Here is a 23,964-nt window from a genome sequence, read left to right on the forward strand (position 1 = left end):
CATATAAAATAATAATTTATTATTTTAAAAATAAATTAAAAGTTCCTTTGTGATTAACCCCAAAAACGTACTCCTGATTATGGCTCTTGCATCAGGAGACTCACTCCCCCCCCATCCACACTCACTCATACACACACACACACACACACACACAAACACAGCCTGTATCATGCACCTTCATGGTGGTGAAGTTGCGAGCGCGGTCAAACTCAAACATGATTTCCACATAGTTGTTGGGAAAACTCTCATTGGTCCAGCCCACATAGTCGTAGCCTGGCCAGACACTGTAGACGTGGCTGTGGGTAAAGTCATCCTGGCCACACTGGCCATCTGTCAGCTGGCCCAAGCCCTCTGTCATACTATGAGAGAGAGAGATAGAGAGAGAGAGAGAGAGAGAGAGAGATCCCCCAAACCGCTGAAATTAGTCTTTTGAAGAGGCAGTACAGACAGGTTTGGTTCAATATTGGATTGATATTAACTACATTTCAATGGAAATGATTACTGGAGGCAGTAACTGCCTTTCGCCACTAGATGGTGAATGATGACAACTGGAAGGAGTAGCTACCATTCACCACTAGATGGTGCCATTCTCTTTTAGTCACCTTCCAGCCCACTCATGGCTCATCTTGCATCATTCAGGAAAGGTGGGTCATTTTCTGGCACTAACCCAGAGGAATTAGGCCTAAATACACAGTGTCATGGAAGATGTTGTTTGTGTTACAATGAGTTATGAGTTATGAGTCAAGCACTATAAAGTGGAGACAAGTCATGTTGCAGAGACAAATAGTACCACAGCCCGCTCTCTTATGCTTGTGCTATTCAATAGTCATGGCACAGGGGACTTTTCACAAGTCTGAGAGTAAATGAATTTACCTGTAGCCAACAGCCCCGTCATACACAGAGTCATTCAGGTACACATGCAGGCCTTTAATGGTCATCTGCTTTCCTGCTGGAGCGTTGTAGGACACCAGGCCATCTAAAATACAGGAATGAGTGAGCACTGATCAGACTGCTCTCATGAACTCAACCACTGCAGAATGTAGCCTATGGAAAGAATGTAGGTTTTGAATGGAACAAAAAAACATGAATTGCATATGGCATTGTACAACTAGTGTTGTGAATACACAGTGATAAAACAAAAAGGGAGGCTGGGCTTGATATGTGGCTGTTTGTTATGAAGCCTGAGCATTTAGTATGCAGAGACTTGTTTAGACAATTTTTTAAAAGGATACTGGCACCCAGTATGGGGTTGAACATTTCCAATTTCACATGTACATGTGTGACCCCACAATACTGATTGAGGAGAGTTCAGGCATCCACAGTTCTCCTCCAAAATATGTCATGTCACCAGCCTGCATCTTTTCACATCACAATCTATAGCTAATCTTGTACAGTGTGCAGTCAGAGGAAGACCTTTCATATGCAGCTTTGACTGCAATCTACAGGTACCCGATCAACCGGCTGGGGTTGCTAGATAGCGATAAAACAAGGATCCCTAACCAACTGAACCCTCCTGTGCCCTGGGTGAGGGAGTTGCCAATTTCGTGTTGCCATACAAAGCTGCCGGACACAGTAGGCACTGGCATGGTCCGGATTCAATGAAAGACTATGGAACTCATACTGTACCTGTACTACATTGTGGTGTCTTAACCGAATGAGCCGCACCAAGATTTGTTTAAACTTTGATCTCTTTGGTAAACAATGTGCAGATGATACAGCACACGGTGATATCTGCTCTTCTTTAAGAATAAATATCAGTGGAAGAGCCGAGATAAGGCCATCAGTTTATTGGGGTCAACAGGCAATTATTCCCCTGATAGTGTGAAATAGTTTTAAATTCTGAGTGTCCCTTGAATAATGCCTGATAGCTCAGCTAAGATTTCTCTATGTATAAAATCGCTATTTAATATGAACTGAAGCATTGTTTATTTAAGACATACAGTCATCTTACAAACTTCCTGGCCAACTCTTTTTTTTGTAATGTTAACAACTTTTTAAAAGCTTCATAATTCAGCGTTGTCTCCTTCTTGGCTGCTGTTGTTCCTCTTATCTCACCTAACCATTCACAGCCGTAGAGCTCCACCCTCATGCACACATTCATGGAGTGGTCGATCACAGGCATGAAGCGCACAAAACGTGCGATGATGGGCGGTTCCAGATCCTTCAGCATGATGTCATAGGCATTCCTATTCCCCTCAATGACCTGCGGGGTAACAAACGGCCATATTATTCAATAGCCAATCAGTGATAAATCCAAGCTGTCTGATAGAAAACAACACAAAAAATGATTACAGAAGGGAAAGGGTAGGACCATACACTTTTATTACACTCCCATGAATTTAGTTATTATTGTATTGTGAAGCATGATGTGGTTCTTGCGAGTATATCAGGTTTTATTTATCAGAGCAGAGTTCTGGGACAGCGTCCCCAGGGAGGCCCGCTGGGAGGGGAAGGGGTGCCGCCCGGTGGTGTACCTGCTTCCCCTGCTGGTTGCGCCAGGAGATCCAGCGGCTGCCGTCGCGGCTGTACTTGATCTTGTACATCTGGGCAAACTCATTGCCGATGCCCCCGGCATGCCGCCCCTGCGTGCCCACCAGCGTGATGAAGTGCAGCGACCGCAGGTCAATCTGCAGGAACTCCTTCAGGCTGTCCGGCTCCACTGTAATCTCAGGGCACCATGCGCCATCGCCTTCTTCAAAGTCCAACCTGGGAGAGGGAAAGGGAGAGGAAGAGAAGGAGAGGAAGTGGGAGAGAAAGAGGGGGCAGACTTCAAACTGTCAGCTAACACATATGTCAGTAGAGCTCTTTGTTGTAAATTCATTTTAAATGGATCGTTTTAGGTTGAAACGGGAAAGCTTAGCCTTAATGAAAACACTGTGGCATCATGTAGAAAAACAATATTATGTCATCGCCCTCAAACTGCGAAAGGCCACCCAGACACAAAAGTTTTCCCTCAGAGTGCTGTTTTCACACACACTAAGGGTAAATGGGCATATCTGCTCAGCAGTTTATCAAACACAGTGACACACACACCCATGGAATGCATACCACAGTGTGTACAGAGGCATGCAGTGGCAAGCTTAGCACTAATACTGCAGGTTCAGCATTAAGTAGGATTGACCAGGCCTGAATGAAATCAAGGCCCATTATTGTCAATAGTTAGCAGGTATAAAAAGGCGGTGGGTGTCGCTAGGCACAGCTGTATTCTTGTATTTGTTGTAAAATAAATTGCATGTACCATCAAAATATCAGCAGAAATGTGTTCAGCCCAGCTGGGTCAAAATATCAGCAATACATTTTTCATTTTCACTGCTTGTCAGAGCAGTGCACTGTTTTCAGGTTGGAGGGCATATGCTGAAAATCACAGACCGGGGTGGGGGGAGGGGGTGCAATCGCAAATGGAACTTGAGCTTTCAAAAAAATAATGCCGCAGCCAAAATCTAGTGTATCTCACTGCAGGATGCAGGAGGGACAGGGTTTGATGTCGATCGGTGGGGTTTGACATCCGACCCCACCCATCGACATTGCAATTGGTTAAAAATAATTCCATCTTTCAAATCTCTCCATTGGACTAGGGGGTAGGATGTCTAGAGGTTAGCCTTGACACCAAACCCCACCTTCCTCCAGCCTGCAGTCAGATGCCTCTCCACAAAATTGCACTTTTGCTGTCTAAGGGCAGGGAGCATATGTTGGTGTCTATCTGAGCACATGCTGGCTGCTAGTAAACCTTATGTTGTTGTTTGTGTTTGTAATGGAGGTGGCAGTATCTTCGCTATATCTCTGGAAGTATTTCTTTCAAAATTTCTAAATATCAAACCTTGAACAATCAAATAAGTCTTCTAGGCTACACATGCCAACTGCTAATTTTTTATTTTTGGGAGGCTCCCCAAAGATAGTGAGAAACTATCTTAGAGAAGGTCTGTTTCAGCTGTGTCAATTTGAACGGACTGTTTTATGTATCCTAGAATGACTGTTATGAGAGATTTTTCAATCTGTTCGTGAAAATGACATATTACCTTAATTGTACAGTGTCTAAAGCATCTGTCATGAACATCAGCTCTTAGTGGTGACTTACACTATATGGCCAAAAGCATCTGGACACCCCTTGATCTGGGGCTGTTTTCCATGGTTTGGGCTAGGTTCCTTAGTTCCGGTGAAGGCAAATCATAATGCTACAGCATACTGTACAATCATATTCTAGATGATTCTGTGCTTCCCCAACAGTGTTTCAGCATGACACTGCCCCCGGGCGCACAACAAGGTCTAAATAGAAATGGTTTTCCTGAGAATGGTGCGGAAGAACTTGACTGGCCTGCACAGAGCCCTGACCTCAACCTCATCCAACACCTTTGGGATCAATTGGAAACCCAACTGCAAGGCAGGCCTAATCACCAAATCTGTGCCCAACCTCACTAATGCTCTTCTGGCTGAATGGAAACAAATCCCAGCAGCAATACTTCAACATCTAGTATAAAGCCTTCTCAGAGGAGCGGAGGTTGTTATAGCAGCAAAGGGTGGATCAATGGTATATTAATGCCCACAATTTTGGATGAAATGTTGGATGTCAGGTGTCCACATACTTTTGGCAATGTAGTGTCTGTCTCCCATAAATAATTAATTGTGTGTGTGTGTGTATGTGGATGGGTGCTTATGTGCAGGTGTGTGTGTGTGCGCACGTGTGTGTGTGCATGCCTGCACATACCTGCCATATCTTGCTGCAGTAGATTCAGACCACTGACTTGAGGCAGAGATGTCCTCATCTTGAATCTGCCCACCAGACATTCCAAGAGGGTACCGGCACACACCTGTAACACCATCACATTAACAGGCATGTCAGAATGAATGCATCAGTCACCACATCTGCCACAGGGAGTTTTTCCTTGCCACTGTTGCCTTAGGCTTGCTCCTGTGGGGGTTTAGGCCAGGGTTGTCTGTAAAGCGTATTGTGACAACTGCTGTAAAATATTCTATACAAATAAAATTTGATTGATTGATTTGATTGAATTAAAATTCAGCCAAGGCCATTCTAGAAACTCACTATCAAACCCTTTCAATTTCTAAATATATGTCTATATGCCAAGTATTGAATGCAATTAATTCACCATGCAAAATTGCATCAATAACAAACCAGGGGACAGGAAGATCAAGAGAATGTTTTCATTGTCAAAGTGCACTTTTAACTATGATTCATTTTGTAATAAGTTTTCCCCAAAAAAACCTATTAGGTTCCAATTAGATATTCATATAACCTGCTATTTGATGATTGTTTAACTGCAGATAATGTTTACATGTCCTTTTTCACAGGACAGTTTTGTGCAGTATAATGAGCCATATGTAAACAGGTAATTTATTGCACTTCTTTGAAAACTGTAATATCCATGAAAGTGCTGCTCAGTGATTTATGTATCTGGCATAGAGGACAAAGCTGAAGCAAAGGATGAGTAGGACGCTGTTCTAAAGTAAAGGTTTAAGGCAGGCCCCCTCTGTACTGCATCTCTTTCTTCCTCTCTCTTCCCGCCTCTCTCTCTCTCCCCCACTTCCTCTCTCACTTCCACCCTCCCTCACAATGTGGTTACTCTGATTAAATTGTACCATGAGATTGTTTCAGCTATCCTGCCAATTCAAACAACACTTGTGGTACCAGCCATACATGCTGGGTATAAAATGTTGTTCCTGAAAGCTCTTGTGTGGTCTGCTAGATCTTTATTCTTACATTTATTTTTATATGGCAGCTATAAACTGAGATATGATCAAAGTTAAATTTGTACTTATTAACATTTTAATGATGCATTATTTTACCCAGCAACCGTAACAGCGTGTGAGATTAAAAAGATGGTTTTGGTTAAGATTTCACAAGGCAGAACATTTATTTAGGTACATATGGATTTTCCATGGCAGTAGTAATATTCATGTATACTGTAAAACACAATGTAATTTCTGTGTAATATAATTATAGCAGTCTGTACCACACACTGGATTCTTCCCCTGGTCCTATGTCCAAACAGTTTGGACAAGTCGTTATGCATTGTTCGGGAAATAAATACACCACTCCAGTCTACTTTCACTAATGCATATCGCCATGACAACTCAGCTGGTGGACTGCAGAGTGGGGGAACAGGCAGGTAGATTGCATTTGGGATTAAATGCAGACTTGTGTGAGCTCTCCAACATGGATGAGTCAACCAATATGATCATGGGATTCAAATAAAATGTAAAAGAGTGATGAAAAAGGTGGAACAAGTACAACTGTGGGATCAGTGCAGCAGTGGAACCAGTGCAGGGCTGATCAATGATCAACGCACTATTAGTGTTGTAAAATCACGGTGGGGCTCCCTCAGTTGATGCCACTCCTTCATTTGAACAGAAAAGCTTTGTGATGGTGCCAGGACCAGCAGGATTGGAAGTGAACGCCTTTCTTGTCTTCCCTTTTCTTGCCTCAAAATGTATTTTCTACAGTATCAGTCAAAATGGGGGAGAAAATGTTCATCTGGGCAGTTACAATCTGAAATATTCCCAGACTAACTGAACCCTGCGTAAAAAACCCTCCCAGTCCATACTGCTGACCTCCCTCCACTTGCACACTAACCCAGTCTCACAGCCTATAGGAGTCAGTACTACTCTTACCACTACTATCATAACCGAGTGATAGTGTTTGTATTATAGTAATGGTATCATCAGAATTAAATGAAAAGATTTCATGTTCCTGATCCAGCCAGCCAAGAATACATTTGCTTAAAAATGCAATTTTTTATTAAAAGATTTGATTAGGAACAGCTTCCATGTTTGTATAGAATTGCTGTCACAGATGAGTAGATGTTGGGAACTTGTCTGTGATTAGCTGAAGATGAATTCATTGACAAAATAAAACATCAGGGGCAGTTATCTGGCAGAAATATAGCTGGGTTTCTGTGCAGATTCTAAACCTATAATCTGCACACTTTGCTTTTATGGAGCATATGTAATGTGTAGGGAAAACTGTGAGTTCTGGCTCACCAGGCAGTCATACTCTATAGTTGTGGTTGAATTTGGGCAGTTTTTAGGGTGGTGATTTCATGGCTGTGAGTGTGGACTGGGGAGTCATGAACCTTGAGGTATGTGTATTTGTGTGTGGTATGGAGAGAGAGAGAGAGAGAGGGAGAGAGAGAGAGAGAGAGAGAGAGAGAGAGAGAGAGAGAGAGAGAGAGAGAGAGAGAGAGAGAGAGAGAGAGAGAGAGAGAGAGAGAGAGAGAGAGAGAGAAAAATCCCCCATGTAGTCTTGTAGTGTATGACTTGAATAAATAATTAAATGTGTGTCTTTCTCTGGACAGCATCTGGACATTAATGCACTGTCAGCAATCTATTATGAAGATATAAACATACTCTCAGTAATCCAATTTGACATTCAATGATTTGAATGTCACATTTCAGTTCAATGTCATGGGTTTTTCTCATATTCATTTCCACAAGTGGACCTGTCCAAAAGACCATAACTAAAAAAGATAATTTGTTTTCCCATTTCTTTGTCCCTATTTGGAATCTGCAACTGTGCCTCTCAAGTTACTGTAATCCCACCCACACCCAGTGCAACGGGCACTGCACTGTTAATGAACTCTGCTGCAAGCCTGTGACTGTTTTCCACACTGCAGTGCCACAGGAGAACTCTAGCTCCTCAGAGGACGCTGTATCTCACAACTGCTCCGGCACATCACGTGAAAGATGTCATAAACCCAGATGGAAATCAATTTACAGATTTAAACATGCATAAATCCAGTCGTATTTCCTTTCTTTTAAAAAGCTTGAAATTGCCAACTCAAGATACACAGTTACAGTACTTCTCTACCTTGTGTCACAAAAAGCAAGCAACAATCGTTTGTCATTTTTGTTTAATCCAAATGGCAACCAAAGTGAAAACTGAAAGTGGTAGGCCTTAAATCAGTTTAATATGATTTTTTTAAGATTCAGTCTCTCCCTGAACACAACCGTGGAGCCACACTGAGTCTGCTCGAAAGGCCCAGAGTCTATAGCAGAAAGGGACAACACAACTGTGAGGACAAACTGTTTTCCTGGAAGGAACTCACCACGGACAACATCACATACTGTCCAAGAACAAAACTAAATAAATCTGTCACACTCAATGAAGATGCATTTTGTTCCACAAAGGTTTGTTTATGCTGGTTTCCCTGTTTATGCTGCTTTTCCCCTTCAGGGCAAAGTATACTGTATGCACCATTTATTATAACAACAATATCAATTCTTGCACTCCACTGTGGATCTAAAAATATCAGGTTTCGAAAAGGTGGAAAAATACCAGCCTTATGTGAGGGAGCGCTGTCAGAATGAAGGTCTTTCTCTCTCGTCTCTTGGGCTTGCTCTGGCTGGCAGGCGCACAGAAAACCTAGCAACGGCTCTCAGCTAAGGCGGATTTTTTCTTCTCCTTTTTTTCACCCTCTGATTTTTCCATGCCTCTGCCTGTGAAAGGCAGGCTTGTTCATGTGGTGTTTGCTGTCTAACCGCTGGCTCCAACCCCCGCACATCACAAACACGAGGGTTCATCATCTCCATCTGTTTGCACGGGTAACGTGAGCGTGTGCCCACCTCGGCCAGCGCCTCGGCTTCTTCCTCTTCCAGCCTCACTCTGAATCACTTTTCGCCCATTAATAAAAAATAAATAAAAAAAAAAAAAATAAAAAAAAGTTGGCATAATGACAGCACTTCTGGAATTTAGAGCTGGGGAAATTTGGCAGATTTGGCAGATTGGTGCATTGGTTTGCTGTTTAATACAGCAATGAATATTTCCTACTGTTGAAAAAAAACATTTTTTTAGTTCAGAAAGATTTTTACAATTGTCAAATTGATATTTGGGAATATCATTACAAAAGGACTTTGCTTTGCATCTGTAAACGTGTAAAAGTGAACATCAAGGACCTTCCAATAGCTCTTTCAAGGAAATGTTTTCTTGCATGTTGAGCAATTGGAATTTGGATACTGCGTGATAATCATGCTTTTATCTAGCTTGCTATTATCTTCCCTACTGTAAGCCACACAAAGATACTCCTGCATACTGAAATTTGTGAACTTTGACCATATTTAAATGCATAAATACACTTCTCTATGACTTATGAGAGGGTAAAAACTGTCCGGAAGAACTCGGAAACTGGTTAAAAGCACAGCTAATTTCAATGTACTTTCCTGCTGTCAAAATGTCTGGTATGCATTAGCCACAGACTCCAGTAGGATTGCTGAATCCTTTGTAAACAATCTCCCTCTCATACTACATGTAATAATAAACTTTGGCCAGGGTCAGATCCTCACATGATCCTGAAAAATAAATGACAATAATGATTGTGAATGCCTTTGCCGATAGAACAGAGGGGCCAAAGAAAGCCGGTTTAATGGATTCTCCAGCGGTAAGGCAGTCTGGGATGGATGAGTTCACTGTGGAACCGAGGAACAACCTCAGTTCTGTGATGCAATGAGAAGAAACCTGAGCGTTTGCCTGAGAGGACAGAATGACGGGATTTAACCTCCACATCATGCATATTATCTGGACATTCAGTTCTGTGCTGCGCTGCGAATTACATTAATTATGTGCAATGAGGCATATGAAACCCCCCCTTCATGGACAACACTAATTATGGGACCAGTTGCATGTCTCTGGGAAGGATTACCAGCCATAGTTGAGAGGGACACAGTCAGGATAAATCTGGACAGTGGTGCATGTAACTGAATCAAAAATTGATTTAGCTGGAGGAACCACCCAGAGATCACCTGTCTTTTGTTATGATTAAAATTTTGAAAATTTCCGAAACTATTATTTATTATTATGATTCTAAACTTAAAAATAACTGTGTCTAAAATAAAGAATACATAAATCCAAGAGAATGTATGAAAATGGGACAAATGAGACCACAGATTCCTTTCATGCATATGACAGTTCTTTGGAAATTTCTACAGCTGCAAGAAACAGTTTGTGAACCCATTGGAATTACTTGGATTTCTGCATTAATTACATTAACTCCTTAGTAAACCAGCAAAACATCATGCTATTAAACAATTAGCTACATATGCCAGGCTGGAATGGTAGCTATAGCTTGACGTAAGGGTGTATGGTGTCACATGACTGCAATCCTCTTCTCAGCTGGGGACAAATTTGCTCTTACAGATTGATGTGAGTAGAAACCATCAAAAGAATTAAGGATAGTTATTTACTTGCCTGAGCCCAGAAAGGATGGTTAATGATGTTCAAAGATATTCTTTGTGTACATTAAAATGCTTCAGACATGCAGAGCAGAATTTTTTGGGCTTCTTTGTAGTTTGCTAGAACAAAGCTTTAATTAAAATGAAATGCTAATCTGGATGCCATACCATACCATTAAATGTAATAAAAAGCCATACCGCAGCTGTAAAATGACTCTTAAAAATGAGCATTCCTGTGCTTATTGCTTGGCCTTGCTCCTTCCTATTTCTATTTTATTCAGTTATAAAGTTGTATTTAATGAAAGCAGCTCCACAGCACATAACACATACATTTAACTCCCTCTTTCCTTTGACAACAACTGGATAAGAAGCATTACAGCAGTAAACTTCAATATTCAATACTGGAATCTCCATTCACCCTTCATCAGGATTTCTGAAGTGTCACAGTGACCCAGGGCAGAATGCTACTGGCACATGATAGAGTCTGGATAATCACTTTAACTTTTATATTCAGCGCAGTTCTTACTGGGTCATAATGCCCCTTAGTGAGTGAATGCATAGTGAGTTAGTGAATGCATTTCTTGAACAGTTTGACCAGGGCAACTTGATCTGCTTAAATATCCCTTTTTTAAAACAATGAAACCCTTTATTAAAATTTTATTTTATTTTTTTACAGTGGATGAACTTCAAACAGCCCTCATGGCTGCAAGGGGACAAGGCCTCAGTTAAGGAGAGAAAGACTGGAAGGCTGAACTTTAGGTAAACAAAATCTCTTACCGGGGTTGACTTGTGCCTTTACTGCTCCAGACAGGAAGAGCAGCAGAGGGAGGAGCATTTTCAGAAGGTGCTTCATCCAAAAAGGAGAGAATCTTCACTCCTGTGGCCAAAGCAAGGAATGAGAAGCCATCAGAATGTTACATAACTCCAACCTTCTGCAGCCTCTGAAAGCTAAAATGGGTGGCGCAGCAACAGCAACGATTAAATGGTGTTTTCACAAGTCTTTGAACAAATTCTCAAACTGCATTGTAAAAATGCCTTTTTCTGTTAGGGAAAAAGTAACCATTTGAATATGGACCACACTATACACATTGACGAAAACTTATAGGCATGCTTTCAATAAAAAGGATACAATAATATTATTTGTCTTGTTTGCATGAAATATCGGGATAATCATTTCAAGCATAGTATCAATGCAAACCATCTTACAGTAGATTTTCAATTCACTGTGTATGGAACATAGGCGATGTGGCCAACATCACCTATTTTCTGAAAAATAAAAAATGGCTTCATGTGGTCAAGAAAGAAGCAATAATTGCATTTGGGAGGTGGACTTTCCATTAATTACACATGTGCCGTAAGCAGAGCATATAAACTAAAAACTTTGGGAAGATTTAGTTATGTTTTTGTTGTCAGAGGGGTAAAGCAAGAAATGGGATTACATGGATAAGTGTCTTTTAACAAAAAATCAACAAAGGTTTCTGCACCATGCAGTTCTGCTGACAGTCAGACATTACCTCAGCTGGAGAGAGAATGGGGCTGGTCCCTGGGCCAACATACCACCTACAGACCACAGACTGTCCACTCTCATAGCCAATAATATTGCGGCAAGACTGCCCATGGACCCGCCTACAGTAATATGAAAAAGTCTGACATGGCCATTTGTCACCGAGGCCCAAACATTTTGCAGTGGTTATGCATTTTGTAACTTATACATAATATTGCTACAGACAAAAGAGCCAAAGAATTGTAATCGTAATGTATTAGTTCTGACAAATTATGACTGCCTTTTGTAATGCCTTAATATATATTTATCAATAAAGGAAACTGTAAAATAATATTGATAACTCTCACACGAATACAAACATGCACACAGAGATTACGGTATGATTTTGTTTTTTACATCTCGCTGACTATGGTGTGATTGGTGGTGTCAGCCTTTTTTGCACCCACACTAGGACTGAGGGAGCACCATTTGAGGCTAATGGAGTTTGGAGTTAAACATTTCCTGATTTTACACAAAACACTACGACCTGGGCCTAACATTTTGTGGAGGACATTGTGATGACTTTTGATATAATAAAAACAGTGTAAGAGCTCATTGTTTTTGCATGATTTATCAAATGGAAAAATTAAAATGACACATTATCGAGTGGACACTTGTAAGCTAATGACGTTCCTTGTTGTAGGCTATGTTATGTCATGTCCATCACACCTCCATTTTGTAAAGCTTAGGAACCATGTCAGACTGAAAAAGTGATTGAAAGAATGCCATTTTATCGTGCAGGTCCATTCCCTTTTGCTTGCACACTGACATGCATCACAAGCTGTCTTTTCGGTGGATATAAAAGCATGTCCTCTTACAGTTGAGTGTACGGATGGATGACAGGCTGTCCGATAAACTACTATTGGAAGTCTTGTTAATAGGTTCCTCGCTAATGGGGTTTTTTGTTCATAACTAATATAAAGTCTGTGCTGTTACAATGCTATTAACTCCAATCTTATGCACTGGTGCTTCATTGGCTAAGAATCCCCCCAGTTAAAGAAATGTTTTTCATATATAAATTTATCATAAATAAATAATGCATAAATTCATAAATATTAATTTTAAACATTACTCTTAGGGGAAAAGAGAGTAAATATTGCAAACAAACAACACAAAGAAGCCACTTCAGGTTTAAAGCAAGTTTTTAAAAAAAGAGGTTTTATGATTACAGACTTGGTTGTAACTGCACACAGCCTCAGATTGACTCATTTTTGCAAATTATGTTTGCCGAATCAAATGCTCAAATCAAGCAAATCAAATCTTAAAAAATACACTGTGGACAGCTGTCATTGTCAGATCAAATGCCATTTCTTGAGGTACACAGTAACATGTTCAGTGTTAATTCAACTTTATTAGAGTTGAATTAACTCTGGACATATTACTGTGCATGAAAACAAATGAAAATTACATATTTTTAGGATGAACTATACCAGTGAGAAACCATTATTTTTTAATCAGCAGTTTTCCAGGGTCTACTTGCCAGCCAGAAAAAATTACACAATGAAGAATTACGCAGTTAATTATCCAACCAGTTTATTTACAATGGTAAAAAAATTCATATGCACAGGATGTTATTGTTCCCTAAGCAGCTGTAATTTATTAACACATTTTTCTGAAGAACAGCATAATAACTGGCACTGTAAATACAAATGTGTTTCGTGTTTAAGGAAAAATAGAATTTAAATATCTAAATCCAGACCCCCATATGAGCTGGGCCAAGATCTGTAGTGATATTCTTATTGTCTCAGAGTACTCTGGTCATCCTTCAATACACGCGGACCGCTGGGTAAAAACACCATTTACTGCAGAGCTTTCCTGAATAGTTTAAAGTGCAAAGGAGGGTTTCTTGTCTTTATCCAAAGCCAAACAAAACATTCCCCACATGACTCTTTGTAGGAGTGGCTTATAGATCAACATGTCAAGATTTCAAAGATTTCAAAATCTGGATTTAATAAAGGCTGGGATTTGTTAAAAACCACAAAGTGCACAGACCCGACACTAAAAACAGAATTATGATCTACAAAACAAAACTGATGGCTAAAAACACATTTACGACACAACGAGATGGATTTTAAAAGCCCTCTCAAAACATATAATCAATGCAACAAAAAACAAATTCAGACAAGATGAAAGCAGAAGTTTAGAAATTCTTAAAGATTATCTTACATTTTACACAGTTTAGAATGGATCAAAGAATGAGGACAACGTAGTTGGAGAGTTGCTCTAGATTTGGTTACATCCCGGCACCAGGAAACCCAGCCTCTACTGAGTTCCAAGTCTCATAAATACTAGGATGGCATGGGCAGAACCAAACAGAGTTAACTTGCAATGAGACTTTGTCTCCAGACAGGAAGCCCTGGCTGCCTTCCCTGTCGAACTTCTTTGACCTCCATTACCAGCAGGCCAAAGTCATCACTCTCTCCATCCATTTACACTGCAGTCTCTCTGGGGGACTCTGTTTATTCAACATCTATGGTACTGTAAACCGCATAACCTGTAAACTGGATGACATTTCATCTCAGGAAAAGAACACAAGAAGCTCATGGCTCCAGTTAACAGTACTCTACGCTTACACTAAGAGTGTTTGCAAAAGTGTGGTTACGTTTTGTACTTACATTACAAAACACAGACTGGCATATACAGTATAGAATTCTTTAAAAGTAAACAATTCTTTAACACAGAGTCTGGGAACTTGCAGAGGACAACCATAGTATATATAGCACTAGCTGTATCACTTCTTTTAGGGGAGCATATTGACAAATCACTGCATATTTATTTATTATTGATTAAATGCTCAGATGCTTATATTCATATTAATAAAAAAGCAGTTTATTTGTTCTCAGATACTGAACTGTTACAGATAAGCCTACATTACCAACATACTAATAACAGAAAGGAACAACTAAAATTATGAAGTTTCAAAGAGATATTTAAAGTAGATCTTGTTTGTAGTTTGTGCAATGTGGAAAATGAATGATTTACATCATAAGGATCATATGAATCCTCCCATAGATTTATTATAAAAATAAGTTGTAATTTCTTGCAATGTTACTGAAATATATTCAATAAAATTAGACACAACTGTAAGACAATGTATATACATCTAATGATGGAAATTTTGAAGTTGTAAGATACTATATATATATATATATATATATATATATATATATATATATATATATATATAATAATGTTAGTTTATAAATAGTAAAGAAAATATATTTTTTAACAGAATAGGTCACTACAGAACTGTATAAGAAGCTTCCAAATATTCTGGGAATTACAATTTTAGGAATCATCCATTGATTAGTCCTGAGGATTTCTAAAACAATATGAATCCTGAAGATATTATGATCCATACCTCATGTGCATACAACAATAATTTATGTATTAGACCATTTGTTTCCTAGTTGTGCATATATTGCTGCTATTTTCTTAAAACTTCAATCTACTTTTAACCTGCAATTTAAATGTTTTATAATGAAATCATAGGAATTACATTAAAAAAAATAAGGGGCTATGCTACCAATTGCTAAATTATGCAGCTCGCAGTTTAGAAAACGTTGCATGAAAAATTGTAATGTGAGCTAACAGGAAAGGAATGTCTAATTATCAACCACAAATTGGCAATTGCCCAATGACTGCTTCATACAAGCAATTATTTCCATGTATAATTAGGTTTAATAATTCTAAGCTCCTGAAAATTATTATTTAACTCCATGTCTGGCATCTAGCTCTGAAACCCCAGTATTAAGAGCATGCAGTCACATGTGACTTCAAGATGACAAAACTCAGAGCACGATATATTAAACTGTGTGGACAGAAACACTACTGTCAGATGTTTTAGAAAAATGAGCAGTCTGAGTTTGTATGCAGAGCTTTCCAAGAAAGCAGAGAATTTATTCAATGAATAATATGATGATTCAATGCACAATGTGTTGGAATTCTATTGTTGGAGTGCAGGATCCACATAATTTGCCCTCAACTATGCTTCAGCTAATACAGAACTGTCAGGCGAACAAACTTCCTGACATAGCATACCATGACTTGTACAAGTGCTTGATTAGACTGCAGTAATATTTCACTGGGATGTATTGTTGTTCCAAATTGGACAATTAATTTTTAAACTCGATACATACAAATCTGTCAACGGTATGTACTGAAACAGAATTTCAGCTCAATTAACTAAATGAGCTGAACTCCTGAACCCTCATTGTCCCTATTAGTCCACACGCTGCCCAGACTAGTTCAAATCTCCCCTATATGCTCCATACTAATAACATAACATAACATAACATAACATAACATAACATAACATAACATAACATAACATAACATAACATAACATAACAGGATGAATAGAACAGGCCATTCAGCAACAACGCTCGCCCTCATTGTCCCTATTGGTCCACACGCTGCCCAGACTAGTTCACCTCTCCCCTATATGCTCCATACTAATAACATAACAAAACATAACATAACATAACATAACATAACATAACATAACATAACATAACATAACATAACATAACATAACATAACATAACATAACACAACATGGTGAATAGAACAGGCCATTCAGCAACAATGCTCGCCATTTTCCTACCACTAAAAGTGCATCTATTGCTTGATTTCCCTTCAACTAGATAGTGTCTAGCACCATATCAAGCCTGATGTTGAAACCCCAAGAGCAATGCCTTTGGATGCAAGAACTGACAATGTACAACTGAGCTTTTGTATGCAGATCTGTAATGCTATGAACAGAATGACAGACAGATAATTCAGACCTTCAGCAGGAAATTAAACATTTTGATTGATTGCTGCATCTAATTAGTCTGATAATTATTTGAGTCTCACTGCAACAATAGTATACAGGGGTACTAGAACACAGTGATGACAAAAAATAGATGCCATGTGCAAAGTTAAATTTAGAAAGTCAGGAGGCCTTCTGGGTCAATATCCTTTTTTCATAAGCTTTCCATTTCCTAAAACACAAGAGGAGTTACTGTTCCATAAAACTGCTTTTGCTATAGTAACATCAGTGGTCCACCGACAGTGAAATTCATAGCTAACCAGCAGTTACGTGTAACCAGCAATGTACGTTTGCCAGCTTCATCTTAACAGCAGCAACCACTGAATGTACAATTTTTCCTTAGTGCCAGATGTGTGTGAGAAATTATTTTGGATTCTGCCTTTCAACATCTCTCTGTATTATATGACAGAGGTTTTCAAATTCTTCCATCTCACTAGGCTGTAATTAATCAGCATGCAATTTTCTAGACAGTCTTGGTCTACAACATTCAGAAAAGTTTCTATTGAGGCCTTCAGTTGTTTTCTGAAGATGTATACATCTGTTCCTGCCAGGGACTGGAAAACACATTCCAAACAGTTCATGGAAAGAAATAATTTAGGCTATTCTGCCAACACATAAAGGCAACATACAGGGCAATGAGCCTGCATACATGGTTTTGCATAAAACATGTATGCAAAAGACTGGTGTAATAAGAAAGCATTCTAGAGATACAATTTATTTTGTGCCTTCGAGTCAAACAAACTTCTGAGAGCCTCTATAAACTTGGTGTCAAATTACAAGGTCTATGTGTTTACCCTGTTCCCCTTGGAAAAACTGTATGAACTTAGGCAGAGCTAAGTGCACTTTCTTTGGCTGCAGACTCACCACATGTGTGAGAACGAGTCTCTCACGTCGGGTTTATAACCTTACTTTACCATCAGCCTTACAGGTTATCACTCGGATGTGAAATAAGTCTGGTTTATTAGCCTGCTGCGGACACACTGTGCCAATAAAACCAATGGTCAGCTGGTCTGTGAAATGGTCTGTAAAATTATATCCGGTAGGACTCAAATAGGAGGCAGCAATTCATGCCAGTTTGATCTATAACATAGTTCTGGCAGCTAAAACATGCTAGAATGCAGGAAACCAGTCTCACTAACCATACCGTTCATTTCCAGATGCTCTGTAGATAGTTAAGACTGGAACAGACCCTTTTTCAATGTCTGATCGATAAGTGCTGACAGCAAGATGTTGATAGCAAGAGAAGCAAGGCAGAGAACAAGTAGGATGTCATTTTATCATGTATATTTATGATCATTTAAGTGCCACTCAGAATAAGAATTTGAATGACAGAAAATGATACTGTAATTCTCTGGTACTCAATCATGAATGGTAAACACATTATTTAGTTCACATACAGTATAATGAAATGTAATAATCAAGGTGCCCAGGACAGGAAGCAGATGGTTGAGAAATATTCATAATCAAACTGCTTGCATGATTACGGAGACAGTTTACTTACGTATACATTTTGTTCACCATTATAGTCATTCTAGAACTGTATGGCAATCAAAAAGAGTAATCAAACCCTGTAGCAGTTCATCCACCTTGTTCACAGCTGAACTAGCTAAACCTACTCTGGCATGTCAGACAGTTGTGGACAGAGGTCATGCAAATGAAAACAGTTGGTGTTCTATAATATGCTTCTGTGAAATAATGCAAAATGTGATTTATTTCATGTTAATATATGAGTACAAAGGAATTAAATATTTTAAATTTGCTTAAGAATACTCAAGGCACATAACCAGCACCATATGTCGGGTATTAACTGTTTGCTGACTTTGCCAATATGCACAGAATGTAACAATATATGGTGTAGGGGAGATCATGGAAATTACAGTTTTCGTATTTGGACCAATTCGGAAAATATTGCTAGAGGTAGGTTAATAATTTTTTAATACAAACAACCTACAATCCTTGACTAAGATACCATAATGACATTTCTGGGACATACCATCCACTAGCAATTTGACCAAAAGTACTGTGAGTTATTTTACATTTCACCCTGTGGGTAGGGGGTAGGGGAGACTGGGGTCGGTTGTGCTCCATTTAGTCTCTTATGAGATTGCTAAGAGAGCGCTTGCTCAAGAAAAACATTTTCAAATTAACATCTTGATTCTGTCGGTTAACATTTGGGGCTCTGTGTTTTTGCACATTCCACCCACATCTCTGCAAAGCTTGTTGTCAAAGCTTCATTTTGCCTGTATAGTTATTCATTATTCTGAATTAAAAAAAACAAAAAACTGCAGTACACGTTATAATAGTTTTATTTCATTTTCATTTAAAGGGGAATTACACTGTATAGCACTTCTGCTTCTCATGACTGACACTGTCCTTCTAATTAATGTGTCGCCCTTCATTTTTCTATTAGTTATTTCATTTTAAATGTCTAACGTTAGAAACAAAGACCTATTTTTTAGCGCAAGTCCACAGAGTAGTACAGTTTGCGGTTTTTTTTCTTCTTCGATTTAGTTTTGCGGCAAAATAGAGAAGAAGCGAAGCAAAACATTCCGTTAATTTTGCATTGAAATCGAACAAACTAACGTCTGCTAGCTTTTGTTTGATGCGATGTAATAATGAGGTGCATTGTACCCGGTTGTTATAATGCTCCCGTTAAACTTGCCTTGAAAGCACATTTTCATAGTTTTCCACGCGATGCAACTTTGTGCCAGACATGGCTGGATGTAATCAGACAACCCAACATAACAGCTGAAGAAGTTCGCAAACGAGGACTAAGGGTATGCAGCGACTACTTTGAAGACACCGACTACCAAGGCGACCGTCTGAAGCCTAGAGCTGTGCCCACCGTTTTCCCATCGTTGGTCGGACCGCTCGAGCTGTACTATGCGGGCTGGCTAACGCTATCGCGTCTGTCTGTGATACATAGGATGTCTACCACCAGTTGCTCTTTGTCCTGGGAATAGCCTGTGATTCCTTAATCTCGGCCTGCTCCTGACTTGCTCTCGCTCTCACACGATCAGCCTGAAAATTAGCCAGCTCTTCTTCTGTGTATTCCGGCTCGAATCGATAGGGCACAACAATCCCATGATCAAAAACAAAATCTCCTTCATCCTCAGACATTTTTGGTTTCACTAGCTAGTAGTCATACAACACTATTTCTACGACCAACCTAATGTTATTACGCAGGTACGCCCAGATCAGAAGTCGCGCAATGATGCATCCTCGAGTTCAACACTAAACTGCCTGGGTCTACTTCCTGCATTTGTAAAAGAGAACAACAAAACAGCGTAAAATATTCACATAATTAAATAATCGAAAAATGAAGGGCGACACATTCATTAGTAGGACAATATCAGTCATGAATAGCAGAAGTGTAATTCCCCTTTAATGTTATACATATTATTTTGCTAATCATTCATCATATTTTGTAAATTCAGCAAAATTTGAAATTCTGATGAGTATTCATTTTAAGGAGGAAGTGTGTAGCCCAGATGATGAACTGAGATTGAATAGTCGCATAACTCTGTCCATACAGTACCATAGCTAATAAGCTTAAGACGATTCCCTTCAGAGCGAGTTGTGCCAGTTGCCCTATTTATAGTGTAGCTTGTCATGTTCAACTGTCTACCAGTAGTCTGCTACATTGTGTGGGCATCTGTGTTTCAACTTAACAGAAGAGGTAAATGAGTTTACAGCAACACGGAAAATAAGAACCATCCAGTCGGTCAGAAGCGCGTTCGTAAAATAATCTAATCCATCTGTTGTTTTACCTGAAATAGAGTCTCACATGATTTTGTTTCACATTTTTTTACTTCCTGTACTACTGCATGTCCTGCACTGTCAAATTATATTCCTATTCAAGAATTTATACTTTAAAAAAGCATTCAAGACATGTACAAGTGTGTCTAGTTTTACTGCGGAAGCTTCAGTGCAAATTCAGTTCTCAATCCAGGAGGGAAAACACATATATAGGAACATTTTGTATATATTACAATACATCTAATATACACAGACACGTGGATTGTACCATCTGTTGATAATGGTCAGTAGAAATTTTAAATGGAAAATTTGTCGAATGAATGACATTTCTAGTAAAGCAAACAGTCATTGTGCCACATACACTTTTCCGTGCTTTCAAAATGGTTGCAAAGAAAAATAATCAATCATCAGCTAAAGTGAAGGATGGAATGTTTGAAGGTTTTACCTTGAGGTCTGAAACTAAGTCACAAAGAGGCCTGTCTGAACATTTGCGAGGCCAATGTACATTTAAAAATATCCTTTTAGATATGAATTGCATAAGAAATTAGACTATGAGAAGGTTTTATCAGGCACCACACCATGGACACCTCAATAATGAAATCTTAAAAGAAGGAAGGTTATCATGCAATGATCAGCAGGTATGAACACCAGGTACAACACCATATTTTATCAAACACATCCATTGGCATTGTAGTCCAGAACAGCCATCCTGCATTCCATGGAACACAATTGTAAGGTGACAGTTTATCGAAAAAACAGCTGTTTTTTTATTTTTTATGGTAGTGAGAATAACTTTTTTGTGAATAACTTTTTCAACAGTGTGTCTTTGTTGCGACCTACACATATGGTTAGACACAAAAACCGTTATACATGGGAGTGTGTGTGCACACATCTCCCTTAAAGCTCACTGTAATCAAAGGGTTTTATCATCTAAAATCTTTGTTCAAAAAACCCAGGAGGATCTCTCTCTGTCTCTCTCTCTCTCTCTCTCTCTCTCTCTCTCTCTCTCTCTTGCTCTCTCACTCTCTCAACGTTGAAATCTGTTTATTTATAATTACAAATATTTGTTGTTTGGTCTGACATGAAAATTTCACAAGCCAGTATGCCATTAATCACAATGAATCTTCATTACCACGAATGTTCATACATAGAGTGCAAATAGAGCGATTAGCTACCATTTTGAATCATGCTCCACTCTCACTATTTGACCTGTGTGTGTATTCAATTGTATATTATTTAATATGTAAAATTAGTCCATGTCGAAGTATTGTCAAAATATGGCACTGACAGTAGGATCAAGACTCCAGCCCTGAAGGCTTAGCCCAATTCAAGCCATGGTGGTGCAGTAGAGATTCAAATCTAGAGAAATATTCAAAAATTCACTGCTGCATCAGACATCAGTTTTTGTAAGCCATGCAATGTTTTAACATTGAAATAGACAGTTTGATACACATTGGTAACTTTCTTGTGTTTTTGAATAGAAGGCTATTTTTACATTAATTATAATTAAGAGAAATTATGTTATATCATGTATTAATTATATAATTTTATGTGACCGTAGTCTCATTGTCTTCATACAAGAACTAAATTTTTTTCAAAAACGACTTAATGTTCAAAGCCATTGTTAGTTTCTATAGCAATCAGGTGCAACTAGTTAGAAATGGCAAGAAGAAATTAAAAATGCACACAAAAACATGATCTGGGTCCCAGGGGCTAAATGAGGGGCTATAGCACAAGCATGTGTTGATTCTCTCAAATTGAAATTTCATAGTGACAGGTTTCCATAGATTCTGAGATTCTGATCCTTATTCCAGAATCCGGTACTTGTCCTACTTGCTTATTTCAATAATAATAATAATAATAATAATAATAATAATAATTGTGGAAATGTACAAACCAGAGTTTCTATGGATGTTGTTGCCTTTAATCCAATTATAACCTTTGTAGCACCTGAACAAACATTTTAACTGACAAATTCTGATTAATTATAGGCCTATGAAGGAAGACCAAGTCAATGGAGTAATTATCATTACTTTTAATTACATTATTTTCATTATTATCGGCCTGATTCGTTATTATGGGCTTGAGGAACTTAATTGTTGTTACACACTCCGAACTATACAGGAATTCTAGAGATATGCACATCTTCACTTGAGATATGCAGTCGCTTAACTCTGAATTGCATGGTTCATGCTGAGTTGCTCTAAATATAATTAAATTAGCTTGTCCAGACACACACATGCACAGATGGAAAATGTGAGTTTGTGAGTTCTCATTCCATTTCTTTTTCCTTTATAAAACCCCATCATTCAGGGCTAGTCATGGGAGCTGTAAAATACTTCTCACTCCCAAATGCTGGATGCTGCAATGCAGCTGGGAAAAATGGACAGAACAGAAGCAGGAAAGCTATTGTCAAAGACATGCCATTGAGCAATACATACCAATTCACTGACCAAACAGGTGCATTGTTACAAGGCTGCTAGGCCTAGTTTATGTTTGGTTTTGAAAATGCTACTGTGTGAATATGACACAGCTCCTCAGTGTACGGGTGCTCCTCTCGGCCAAAGCATTTCTCAATGAAATGTGAATGTGCAAATTGCATTCTAATGTAATAATAAAGACATGCAATTTATACAAATCATTGGTAATAGGTTACCAATGTGGTGACATTTTAATTTATATCCCATTTTAATTTATCTTCATATTATTAATTTGAACATAATAAAACTGTGACATAAAATGCGAGTTGAATCAGTTTAACCAGTACTGCTGGTAAAATATTATTATCCACTTGAATAAAAACTCATTGAGCTGTAATTCCATTTTCTAGCCTACAGGTTTGCCTGATTCCACATAATTCCACCTTCCCATGTAAGCGAAAGGCTGCAAAGATAAAATTAGTTAAATACACATTTAAGTCTCAATCCAGGATTCAAATAATGTAGAATTGAATGGAACATATTTTCTTTTCTGTGAACCTCCACCCCAAGCTTATATATACAATACCCCCTGTAGCTCCCCAAGCTCGGGTGCACACAGGAGGATTGGGGGAAATGTCAGTTAGGTGTGGACATCTCAAACCAGGATCAAGAACCTAAATGAAGAACTGAGATTCTTCAGAATGAGGGTTAATGGTTTTTAAAGATGTTTTTTTAGATGGTTAATTGTTTTACAGGTGGCTTTCTCAGGAGTCTGTTTCAGTACCTGACCTACCGAAAGATTGAATTACATGCTATAAAAACTTTATCACTGAGAACACAAAGTGCAAATTATAGGCTCTGTGATTGTGAATGTAAATCTGAAAGCATGGCCTGTTTTTTAAAATAAATATGTTTTATACATATGCTGAAACCGCTAGCTTTCCTTGGAAATTCTTTCTTTTCAAAGCCTTCTAAACAGATAGAAATGGTACCTGGCAGTACAGAACTTTTGGAGAGAATCAGAAATGTAAATAAAATGAGATTTACCTTATTCAAACCCAGCTAGATTTTGCCTGAGAGTAGAAAACAAAAGAATACTTGAAATCATACTTGATTTAAACAACCAGAATCTATTAGGTCTCATCCATTTAGAGACTGAAAATATAACAGAAACACTATAATGTCTACTCTTCCTACAGGGAATTCAAGACAGAGCAAGGATCTAGAACTTGAAATGAACTCCAAATCTGCAA

The 23,964-nt window shown here is 38.6% G+C and overlaps 1 protein-coding gene across 2 annotated transcripts in view; it reads right to left on the reverse strand.

The window, feature by feature from the left end:
• The window catches only part of LOC118224698 (discoidin domain-containing receptor 2-like), a 38,396-nt gene that overhangs the window by 8,432 nt on the left and 6,000 nt on the right, over window positions 1-23,964 (reverse strand). For both annotated transcript variants that reach the window (XM_035412318.1, XM_035412317.1), the window contains exons 2-7: window positions 10,954-11,053; window positions 4,703-4,805; window positions 2,475-2,706; window positions 2,056-2,203; window positions 874-976; window positions 176-359 (exon numbers count right to left, since the gene is read on the reverse strand). In XM_035412318.1, coding sequence (XP_035268209.1) covers window positions 176-359; window positions 874-976; window positions 2,056-2,203; window positions 2,475-2,706; window positions 4,703-4,805; window positions 10,954-11,029 — 846 coding nt within the window. In that variant the 5' untranslated portion in view covers window positions 11,030-11,053. The remainder of the gene's footprint in view (window positions 1-175; window positions 360-873; window positions 977-2,055; window positions 2,204-2,474; window positions 2,707-4,702; window positions 4,806-10,953; window positions 11,054-23,964) is intronic.

The sequence above is a fragment of the Anguilla anguilla genome, chromosome 4 (assembly GCF_013347855.1).
Source record: "Anguilla anguilla isolate fAngAng1 chromosome 4, fAngAng1.pri, whole genome shotgun sequence".
NCBI lineage: Eukaryota > Metazoa > Chordata > Actinopteri > Anguilliformes > Anguillidae > Anguilla > Anguilla anguilla.